Raw genomic sequence first — 12,499 nt, forward strand, 5'->3', positions numbered from 1 at the left:
TCCATAAGACCCTGGACACATACCCTCTGGTAACCTAGAATCATCAGACTCAGGTTAGGTTCTAGACTTTTTTTTTTTTTTTTTTTTTGCTATAGGTAGTCCAGAAACCCAAGAATTAATAGATCATTTAATTAAACCAATATTCACTGAGCATCCAGCATGTCTATTCTAAGCACTGAGGACATTATACAGCAGTGAACAATAAAGACAAAGTCCCTGCCCTAGTGAAGGCTTTTTTTTTTTTTAAGATTTTATTTATTTATTTACTTGAAAGAAAGAGAAAGAGGATGAATGGAAGGAGGTATAGAAGGAGAAGAACAAGCAAATTCTGTCCTGAACATGGAGCAGGACATGGGGCTTGATCCTGTGACTACCGGAGGTCACTACCGGAGCCTAATCAAGAGTCTGATGCTTAACTGACTGAGCCACCAAGATGCCTCCTTTCTTTATCAGTAAAATAAAATATTCAGCATGTTAGATGGTGGTAATTTCTCTGAGAAAAAAGTAGAGCAGGAGAGGGGACAGAGAGCAGAAATGGGGAAAGAGGTTGCATTATAAAGTGGAGTGACCAATAAAAGCATCCCTGGGAAGATGATATTTAGTAAAGACCGGGATAGTTGAGGGAGTGGGCCATGCAAAGGCTGATGTGGGACATGTCCGGTGTGTTGGAAGGAGAGTAAGGAGGCCAGTGTGGCTGCAATGGAGTGGGGGGAGGGGGAAAGCAGTAGAAGATGAGGTCATAGAGGATATGGGGAGGAGATGAGGGCCTTGTAAGTCAGGGGGATGGCTCATCTTTTACTGCGAACAGAGATTGGTCTGGCTCTTGTGCTGATGATAATCCATAGGGGGGCACATATGGGAGCAAGAGATATGTTGGAAGGCTGTTGCATAATACTCCAGGTGAGAGAGATAATGGTGACTTGGACCAAAGGAGCTGTGGTAGAGGTGATGAGAAGGGGTCAAATTCTGGAAAGAATCTGAAGGTGGAGCTGACAGGACCAGCTGACTGGGTGTGAGCTTGCAGCACGGCCCTCCCAGCTAAGCAGGTATATCCCCATATCTTGGGTATCTCTAAACCCCCCTCCTACCCCCGCCCCGAGTGGGCCAGCTCTTTCCCTGGCCTTGAGTTGTACTTCTTCTGTTCTCTAACTCAAAATATCCTTGTCTGTTTCATGCCAACCTTTTGTGGTCCATCAAAAGTCCTACAGAGCATGTCAAGTCAGCTGAATTTAATTCAGTTTAACAAGCTTTATTTAATAGGCACTGAGTTTAATTATTATGCTAAGGAATACTGAGAATGTCAAGTTGATGTGCGATATAGCTGGAACATTAGGAGCTTCTGGGTTTTGTCTCATGTGTAGTAGGAGGAGTAACTGTAACATGAGGATTCATTCATTTATTCTATGAGCTCAGCATGCCCCCTGGGAAGCCCAGTAGCTATTTGGAGCTAGAACTCCTGACTTAGGGCAAGCTGAGCCTCCTTCTTCCTATCTATCCCATTGCATCCTCCATCTAATTCCTTAGGCCCCCAACCAAGGGTATCCTTTATTTCTTTTCCTTATTCCTCCCATTCAGCATGTTGCTGATTCCCATTCTCACTATCTCCGGAGTATGTTCTCAAGCTAATTACTTTTCACTGTCCTCTGCTCACCACTCATACCCCCATCTCTCCTCTGGACTGATGATGACAAGGGCATTCCTGTCAAAAGGGACCACATATTTATGTATCAGAAATTCCATTAAAGAAGCAAAACGAAGGGCCGTGAAGGTTCAACTCCAGCTAATATTTCCTCCCTAGACCTCCAAGAATACTTAATGCCAGCACTCAGAGGGACACTGGTTCGTTTCCAGTGCCAACTGCAGTTGCAATTGCAGTTAAGAAAGATTCTGAGGCAGAGCTCAGTGGGAGAAAGTCCTATGATGGATTAACAACGCTGACCTTTATGGTTGCAGTGGAAATTGGAGCCTCTTGTACTGTGCACTTGTTAAAACAGGTCACCACTTTCTGTAACAAACCAAATAGAGGATTTTGTCACATATTTGGTGACTTTATTTTATTTTATTTTATATATTTTTAAAAGATTTTAAAAAAATGTATTTGACAGGCAGAGAGAGAGGGGGAAGCAGGCTCCCTGCTGAGCAGAGAGCCTGATACAGGGCTCAATCCAGGACCCTGGGATCATGACCTGAGCCAAGCGAAGGCAGAGGCTTATTTATTTATTTATTTATTTATTTGACAGACAGAGAGCACAAGTAGGCAGAGAGGCAGGCAGAGAGAGAGGAGGAAGCAGGCTCCCCGCTGAGCAGAGAGCCCGATGCGGGGCTCGATCCCAGGACCCTGGGATCATGACCTGAGCCGAAGGCAGAGGGTTTAACCCACTGAGCCACCCAGGCGCCCCTACATGGTGACTTTAAAGTAATGAAGCTACCCTCTAGTAGGTCCTTGTAAATAATAAAGTTATATTCCATACAATGCTATGTGATGTTTTGATTCTTACATCTAATTATTTTTTGTATGTTGGTCTTGTCTTCCCAGAAAAATCATAGACCTCCTGATGTAAAAACTAAACCTGTTCTAAAGACTAAACCTGATCTCTCTTCTCCACTCTCTAACACCCTGCCCCCTGCCCACCCTGCTCTGATGCCTGGCCCAACACTGAGCACCCACAGGAGCTCTCTAAACATTTGTCTGATTGAATTGAGTTGTTGATGTTGTCATCATAATCAGACAATTTCAGAAACTGGGAAACTTAATTGGAAGGAGAGAATTACCCTTAGTAACACAACTCTGGTGATTCACTACTTTAAACTTGTTCTCAGTTTCTGCTCCAGAGTCTTTAGTCGGCTTACTCAGGATTTTCTATAAGGATACGGCTGGGAAAGAAGGTGCACATTTCACTATGCTTGGTAATGCATATGAAAGGGCCCACATTTCAATACCCTAACAACCTTTTTCTTCCTAAGAAAGGTAATAATGGGTATTATTTATGCAAATCTTTTAAAATATAGGTGAAAATGAAGACATAATGTACCCTAGGCCTGTCACAATTCAGTTGACCACTGTCAATATTCTAATTTTGGTGAATATCCTTTTGGATATATAAAGGCATATATTAAAAACCATAAAATACCAGAATCATACTGTATATAAGACTAGCTTGTTTGCCTTCGAATAATGTTCATAGGATTCATCCATGTTGTAGCATATTGCAAAATTTCCTTCTTTCTCTTAAGACTGAATAGTAGTTCACTGTATGTATAGGCCAAATTTTATTCATTCATTCATTCATTCATTTAAATATTTAATTTATTTATTTGACAGAGCGCACGTGCACAAGGAGGGGGAGAGGCAGGCAGAGGGAGAGAGATAATCAGGCTCCCCGTGGAGCAGGAAGCCCAGCGTGGGGCTCTATCTCAGGACCCTAGTGGTTTAACCAACTGAGCCACCCAGGTGCCCCCAAAATAAAATCTTAAAAAAAAAAAAAAAAAGAAATAGTGTTTGTATGCAAGGAAAATTTTACTTCTTCCTTTCCAATTTGGAAGCTTTTCATTTATTTTTGTGGCCTAATTGATCTGAAGGAGAGATGGGGTCTGTTATCTAAGGAACGAGACTGAGACAAAGTGAAAGTTATGCAAAGCCTTATTCTCTGCCAAGCATTAGAAGTCAGAGACCAGCCAGGGCCGCCTCTGAAGAGAGCAGCCCCGTCCCAACCTCACAGGCTGGTTTTATAGAGCATAACCGCAGACCTCAAGGCATGTGGCTTCTATTGTTAGGGCATTTCCTCCCGGAACCGATACCCGGAACCAATACCAGGAACTACTGGGATGTTTGGAACTGCTGGGGAGTGCTGGGGCATTTAGAGCTGCTGGGGCGTTTAATTCCCGGGATGAAGTCTGTGGATGTAAACAACAATATGGCTACCTAGGCAATATGGAGTCATTCTAACTAAGCAGGCCCTAATAGTTAAACAGGTTTCAATATTAAATCGGCCCTAACACTGACTAGGTCTTTGGGTGCTATGTAAGGAGGTCTTGCTTTCTTTCTAATCTTAGAGAAAAAACTTTCAGTTTTTTACCATTGAGTGTAACATTAGCTATGGACATTCGTATATGGTTTTTATTATTTTGAGGCCATTTCTTCTAATCCTAGTTTGTCAAGAGTTTTTATCACAAAAATGTATAAATCTTGTCAAATGCCTTTTCCGTATCTGTTGAGATAATCATGTGATTTTTATCCTTCATTCTATGGAATTTTGCATCTATATTTATTAGAGATATTGGCCTATAGATGTCTTTCCTTGTGGTGTCTTTTTCTGGTTTTTAGTGTCAAGGTAATGCTGGGCTCATAAAATAAGTTTGGAAATGGTCCCTTTCAAGTTTTTTGAAAGATTTTGAGGATTGGTATTAATTCTTAATTTAAATGTTTGATGGTAGAATTTACCTGTTGAGGCCGTCTGGTCCTAGGCTTATTTATTTTTTGGGGGGGATTTTTAAATTACTTATTCAATCTCTTTATTAGTTATAGGTCTGTTCAGACTTTCTAATTTGTCATTCCTTTGGGTATTACTCTTGGGAAACTTGGGGCTCTGGATACTGAACCAACCTCTTGCTTCTTGAGTGAAGCTGGTGGCTAGGGGATCTTTTCCTGATTATGCTGTGCCAGATGCAGAGTTTCAGGTAAAAGGATATCCCCTGCTAACTTTGATGAGTCTGATTTCACATTCTCCTGGGATAGAGGAAACTTTCAATTAGCTTCTGATTATTCCAAAGGGAATTTGTCCATGAGTTGTTGCTGAATTGGTATGTTTGTGAGGAGAATGGGGGTCTTGGACTCCTTGCTCTGCCGTTTTGTTAATGTCACTCCTCCAGTGAGGGAGATGTTTTTAACTATCCTCAATTTTTCTCATTACATGATTTTAATGGCATCTTTGGAGAATGATATTCAGAATACTCTATTTACTAGAAATGATTTATAATAATTTACTGACATTGTCTTTATTCTTCCATTTAGATGACATGAAAGCCCCTATTTCAATAGAGGTGAAACCTTGTATAACACTGAAGGGAAGCAAGGGATATTTGCATCTTTCCTACATTCCAAGTAAGTTCAATGTTTTGTTTTTGTAATTCAACAGAAAGGTTCAAGAAGTATGAATGATAAATGTGTTCCAAATGTAATGTATTAGTTTTCTCTTTCAATGTAACACATTACAATTTTAGTGGCTTAAAATGGTACACATCTGTTATCTTGCCATCTTTGTGTGTCAGTAGTCTAGGCATGGCTTAGTTGTGTCTGCTTCAGGAGGTTTCATTTAAGGTATCAGCCAAGACTGGAGTCTCTTCTGAATGTTCAAGTAGGGAAGAATCCACTCCTAACTCATGTGGTTGTTGACAGTATTCCGTTGCTGTCTGGCTGCTGGACAGCACTCAGTTCCTTGCCACGAGGGCCTTTTCAACATGGCTTCTTGTTTCATCAAAACCAGCAGGAGGGACAAGCTAACAAGATAGAAGCCATAATCTTATGTAGGCTACCTTTGCTGTACACTATTTGTTAGAAGCAAGCCACTAGGCTAGCTCACACTCATGAGGGAGGGAATTCCATATGGCATGGGGATAAAAATGGAAATAACTCAAGACTTCCAATAATCTGATAGGTATATCCTTTGTCAGTCATTAACTATTCAGCTCATAAGTAAAGTTGGGTTTCCGCTAACCAAAGATCTGCATATGAACAAGCCATAACTTTTTAAATTTTTTTAAAATAAAGACTTTTCTAGAAAAAACTATGAAGATGATGGGATGAAGGAAGGTAATTTTTTGGTTTGTTTTGCACTGTATCTTGTTTTTCCTCTCTTTGATTTTACTTGTAATCAACAGCTTAGTAAAAATGAATTTGGGTAATGGTGATGGCATCAGGATGGATGAGTGTCTGTGAAAACGTACAAAATGTCCTTCTTCTCCTAGTCAGCTCTGTTGCCTGTAACTCCTAGGAAACTTCAGTTCTAGTCATCACCATTATCATTTTTGTTTTCATCATCACCAACATCATTTACATCCTAACTTATATTTGGAGCTTATACTTTATAAAGTGCTTTCTCGTAAATAAACTTGAACATTCCCCCCCATTTTAGTTCTTCAGTTTACAAGACAAAAGACAGCTGAGAACCCAGAAATATAGACAATAAACTTATGTTTTAATTTTTCTGAATCTAATTGTTTAAACTGTATTTTGAAACTGTCTTCATTTAAAAATACTTAAAAAGGCATATTATATTTCAGGTATTGTGATAGGTCTTGTGAATTTATTGATAAATAAGATGTTCCCTTGACCTTCAAAAATAAGTGCAATAGGAGAGAGATCTATAGATAATATGGTAAGATAAATGAAATGATAGCATTAAGGCTTAATGGTAGCACAGAGGAAAGAATAATCAGCTATGTTCACTCCACTTTCTTGGCCAAAGGTGAAAGAAATACTCTTTTTCTTGGCTAAAGTTCTGCAATTTTTTCCTCTTTTCTCAGGTTTTGTTTTCTATTTTATGTTTTGGACTTTATCTGCCCCCATGTTTGGCAGGAGTGATTATTTACATAACAAATGACCTCATTTTCAAGTGAACCTCTTGCCCTTACACACAGGGAGTGGAATGTATCCTTCTAGGCTGAAGTAATAATACAATACAGTGTACTTGGGGTTCTCTGAAAAGCAGATACTAAAAAAGGAATTAGACGTGCAAGAGATTCATTGGGGGAAGTGCTGGAAAAATTTAAGTAAAGAGGAAGCTAGAGTAGGCAAGGAGAGAATTTAGGTTAACCTGCAGGTCTGATACCTTTGAAATGAAAGAGGAAAGGAAGGAGTATTTGGTAAGATGGTCATCAGACCAAAATGAATCCCTGAGATACTCTGAGACAGTCAGTGGAGAGCCTTAGAGCAAAGATTGCCTGTCACATCACAAGTGTCCTATGACAGGCAGGGGTAGTTTGGCTATCGTGTCCTTGTGGAGTTCAGTTATTATTGGAGCATCCTTGGTCATTATAGAAGCATTATAGGAGTTTGGCTTCTGGATGATTTTGGAGATAGATTTGAAGGTGCAGCAGCTAAAGGCTATCTGCCAACTGCATTTCCTTCTCCCAGCATTTCTTTGAAAGGGAGGTTTGAGTACCTCACTAATGTGACCACCACAAATACCTTAATCATTCACTAAATACTACATTTATATACCATTGTATTAATTCAGTAACAAAAGAATTTAGTCATATTTTATTTTTAAAATTTTTAAAAATTTTATCTATTTTATTTTAAGTAGAAATGAGATTAAATTTTATTTTGGATAATTTTCAAACATTGTTCCTATAAGTTTCATAATAGTTCTTTTTTTATTTTATTAACATATAATGCATTATTTGCTTCAGGGATATCATCAGTCTTACACATTTGGAGTCTATTTTTGTGTGTGGTGTAAGGAAATGGCCCAGTTTCATTTCTCTGCATGTGGCTGTCCAATTTTTCCAATTTGTTAAAAAGACTGTCTTTTTTCCATTGGACATTCTTTCCTGCTTTGTCGAAGATTAGTTAACTGTAGAGTTGAGGGTCCATTTCTGGGCTCTTTGTTCTGTTCCATTGATCTATATGTCTGTTTTTGTGCCAGTACTATACTGTCTTGATGATGACAGCTTTGTAATAGAGCTTCAAGTTTGGAATTGTGATACAACCAACTTTGGCTTTCTTTTTCAACATTGCTCTGGCTATTTGGTGTCTTTTCTGGTTCCACATAAATTTTAGGATTATTTGTTCCATTTCCTTGAAAAAAATTGATGGTATTTTGATAGGGATTGCATTAAATGCATAGATTGCTTTAGGCAGCATAGTCATTTTCACAATATTTGTTCTTCCAATCCATGAGCATGGAACATTTTCCCATTTCTTTGTATCTTCTACAATTTCTTTCATGAGTACTTTATAGTTTTTTGAGTACAGATTCTTTGCCTCTTTGGTTAGGCTTATTCCTAGGTATCTTGTGGTTTTGGGTGCAATTGTAAATGAGATTGATTCCTTAATTTCTCTTTCTTCTGTCTTGCTGTTGGTGTATAGAAATTCAGTGGATTTCTGAGCATTGATTTTATATCCTGACACTTTACTGAATTCCTGTATGAGTCCTAGCAGTTTTGGAGTGGAGTCTTTGGGGTTTTCCACATAAAGTAACATATCATCTGCAAAGAGTGAGAGTTTGACTTCTTTGCTGATTTGGATGCATTCTATTTCTTTTTGTTGTCTGATTGCTGAGGCTAGGACTTCTAGTACGTTGAATAGCAGTGGTGATAGTGGATAGCCCTGCTGTGTTCCTGACCTTAAGGGAAAGCTCTCAGTTTTCCCTTATTGAGAATGATATTTGCTGTGGGTTTTTCATAGACGTCTTTGATGATATTGAGGTATGTACCTTCTATGCCTACATTGTGAAGAGTTTCTTTTTTTTTTAAAGATTTTATTTATTTATTTGACAGAGAGAGATCACAAGTAGGCAGAGAGGCAGGCAGAGAGAGAGGAGGAAGCAGGCTCCCTGCTGAGCAGAGAGCCTGATGCGGGACTCAATCCCAGGACCCTGAGATCATGACCTGAGCCGAAGGCATCGGCTTAACCCACTGAGCCACCCAGGTGCCCCCACTGTGAAGAGTTTTGGTCAAGAAAGGATACTATACTTAGTCAAATGCTTTTCAGCATCTGTTGAGAGTATCATATGGTTTTGTTCTTTTATTAATGAGTTGTATCACATTGCTTTGTTTGCAGATGTTGAACCAACCTTGCATCCCAGGAATAAATCCCACTTGGTTGTCGTGAATAATCCTGTTAATGCACTGTTGGATCCTATTAGCTAGTATTTTGGTGAGAATTTTAGCATCCATGTTCATCAGGGATATTGGTCTGTTGGGGTCTTTGTCTGATTTGGGGATCAAGGTAATGCTGTCCTCATAACATGAGTTTGTAAGTTTTCCTTCCATTTCTATTTTTTGGAGCAGTTTCAGGAGAATAGGTATTAATTCTTCTTAAATGTTTGGGAGAATTCCCTTGGGAAGCCATCTGACCCTGGGGTCTTGTTTATTGGGAGATTTTTGATGACTGCTTTAGTCTCCTTAGTGGTTATGGGTCTTAGTGGTTATGGGTCTGTTCAGGTTTTCTGTTTCTTCCTGGTTGCATTTTGGTAGTTTATATGTCTCTAGGAATGCATCCATTTCTTCTGAATTGTCAGATTTGCTTGTTTATCGTTGCTCATAATATGTTCTTATAATTGTTTGTATTTCTTTGGTGCTGGTTGTGATCTCTCCTCTTTCTTTTATGATTTTGTTAGTTTGGGTTCTTTCTCTTTTCTCTTTTCTTTTTGATAAGTCTGGCCAGGGATTTATCAATCTTATTAATTCTTTTGAAAAACCAGCTTCTAGTTTCTTTGATTTGTTCTGCTGTTCTTTTGGTTTCTATTTCATTGATTTCTGCTCTAATCTTTATTATTTCTCTTCTCCTGCAGGGTTTAGGCTTTCTTTGCTGTTCTTTTTCCAGCTCCTTTAGGTGTAGGGTTAGGTTGTGTACTTGAGACCTTTCTTGTTTCTTGAGAAAGGCTTGTTGCTCTATACTTTCCTCTCAGGACCCCTTTTGCTGTTTCCCAAATACTTTCAACAGTTGTATTTTCATTTTAATTTGTTTCCATGAATTTTTAAAATTCTTCTTTAGTATCCTGGTTTACCCATTCATTCTTTCATAGGATGCTCTTTAGCGTCCATGTATGTGGGTTCTTTCCAACTTTCCTCTTGTGATTGAGTTCTAGCTTCAGAGCATTGTGGCCTGAAAATATGCAGGGAATGATCCCAATCTTTTGGTACCAGTTGAGACTTGATTTGTAACCCAGAATGTGATCTGAATGGGATTTATTCTGGAGAATATTCCATGTGCTCTAGAGAAGAATGTATAATTTGTTGCATTGGGATGGAATGTTCAGATATATCTGTGATGTCCATCTGGTCCAGTGTGTCATTTAAAGCCTTTAATTCCTTGTTGATTTTTTGCTTAGATGATGTGTCCATTTCAGTAAGGGGGGTGTTAAAGTCCCCTACTATAATTGTATAACTGTATTACTATAATTGATGTGTTTCTTTGATTTTGTTATTAATTGGTTTATATAATTGGCTGCTCCCATGTTAGGGGCATAGATATTTAAAATTGTTAGATTTTCTTGTTGGACAGACCCTTTAAGTATGATATGGTGTCCTTCCTCATCTCTTATTATAGTCTTTGGCTTAAAATCTAATTTATCTGATATAAGTATTGCCACCTCAGGTTTCTTTTGATGTCCATTAGCATGGTAATTGTTTTCTACCCCCTCACTTTAAAAATGGAGGTGTCTTTGGGTCTAAAATGAGTTTCTTGCAGACAGCATATTGATAGGTCTTTTTTTTAAAATTTAAATCCATTTTGATATCATATATCTTTTGATTAGGGTATTTGACCCATTTACATTCAGGGTAACTATTGAAAGATATGAATTTAGTGCCATTGTATTGCTTGTAAGGTGACTGTTACTGAATATTGTCTCTTTTCCTTTCTGGTCAGTTACTTTTAGGCTCTCTCTTTGCTTAGAGGACCGCTTTCAATATTTCCTTTAAGGCTGGTTTGGTGTTTGCAAATTCTTTTAGTTTTTGTTTGTCCTGGAAGCTTTTTATCTCTCTACTTTCAATGACAACCTAACTGGATATAGTATTCTTGGCTGCATATTTTTCTCATTTAGTGCTCTGAATATCCTTTCTGGCCTGCCAGGTCTCTGTGGATAGGTCTGCTGCCAATCTAATATTTCTACCATTGTATGTTACAGACCTCTTGTCCTGAGCTGCTTTCAGGTTTTTCTCTTCGTCACTGGGACTTGTAAGTTTTACTATTAGATGATAGAGTGTGGACCTATTTTTATTGATTTTGAGGGGGTTCTCTCTGCCTCCTGGATTTTGATGCTTGTTCCCTTTGCCAAGTTAGGGAAATTCTCTGCTATAATTTGCTCCATATACCTTCTGTCCCTTTCTTTCTTCTTCTTCTGGGATCTCAATTATTCTAATATTGTTTCATCTTGTATTGCTTATCTCTCTAATTCTTCCCTTGTGGTCCAGTAGTTGTTTGTCTCTCTTTTTCTCAGTTTTATTCTCCATCATTTGGTCTTCTATATCACTAATTCTCTCTTCTGCCTCATTTATCCTAACAGTAAGAGCCTCCATTTTTGATTGCACCCCATTAATAGCTTTTTTGATTTCAACTTGGTAAGATTTTCGTTGTTTTATTTTTCCAGATTGGGATTCTCTAGTATCTTTCGTGCTTTTTTTCAAGCCCAGCTAGCACCTTAATAATCATCATTCTGAACTCTAGTTCTGACATATTATAATGTCTGTATGGATTATATCCCTAATCATTGATAATGCCTCTTGTTCTTTTTCTTGAGGTGAGTTTTTCCACCTTGTCATTTTATCCAGATAAGAATAGATGAATGAGAGAACAAAATACTAAAAGGGTAGTAATGACCCCAGAAAAATATACACTAACCAAATTGGAAGAGACCTGAAATGAGGGGGAGATAAAAGGAGGAAAAAAAAGAAAAAAGATATATTAGACTGGTGAATAGAGCCATACACTTGATTTTGGGTGTATTTTGGTCTGTTAATAGAAACTGCCTCCCAAAATTTTAAAGAAAGAAAAACATATATATATATATATATACACACACACACACACAGACACACACATAAGGGTAAACACAATGAAGGGATGCAATATGACTGTATAGATGAAAATTTAAAAAGATTCTAAGAAAGGCATTGATAATATAAGAAGTTGGTTGAACAAAGAAAAAAAAATAGTAAAGAATGTGATCAGGCTGGAGACTAGAACAAAGCCATGCACTAGATTTAGGGTATATTTTAATTAGAAGAGACTGTATCCCAAATATAAAGAAAAGAAAAACCTATGTGTATACAAAAAATAAGGTTAAATACAATGAAGAGGGGCACCTGAGTGGCTTAATGGGTTAAAGCCTCTGCCTTCAGTTTAGGTCCTAATCCCAGGGTCCTGGGATTGAGCCCCATATCAGGCTCTCTGCTCGGCAGGGAGCCTGCTTCCCTTCCTCTCTCTCTGCCTGCCTCTCTGCCTACCTGTGATCTCTGTCTGTCAAATAAAAAAAATAATAATAAAATGAAGAGATAGAATATGACTATAACAATAAGAATTTAAAATGATTTTTTAAAAAGGTATTGATAAGATAAAATAGCAAAAAACCCTACATGTTAAAATAGGAAAGAGGAAAAGTTTTTTAAAAAGAATAAAAAAATTAAAAAAAATTTAACTTTGAAAGACTAGAGAATCATGGGACAAAAGCCATGAGTTCTATGTGCTGTATTCCCATAGCTCTGAAGTTTTGCAGCTCTCATTTATCAGTGAACTTGGTCTTAGATGGATGTTCTTGTTGATCTTCTGGGGGAT

General features: G+C 38.1%; 1 protein-coding gene across 2 annotated transcripts in view; it reads left to right on the forward strand.

Annotated features, from left to right (window-relative positions):
• LY96 (lymphocyte antigen 96) overlaps positions 1-12,499 on the forward strand; it is a 31,072-nt gene that overhangs the window by 4,706 nt on the left and 13,867 nt on the right. For both annotated transcript variants that reach the window (XM_032316907.1, XM_032316906.1), the window contains exon 2: positions 5,012-5,101. In XM_032316907.1, coding sequence (XP_032172798.1) covers positions 5,012-5,101 — 90 coding nt within the window. The remainder of the gene's footprint in view (positions 1-5,011; positions 5,102-12,499) is intronic.

Source organism: Mustela erminea, chromosome 16 (assembly GCF_009829155.1).
Source record: "Mustela erminea isolate mMusErm1 chromosome 16, mMusErm1.Pri, whole genome shotgun sequence".
Classification (NCBI taxonomy): Eukaryota; Metazoa; Chordata; class Mammalia; order Carnivora; family Mustelidae; genus Mustela; species Mustela erminea.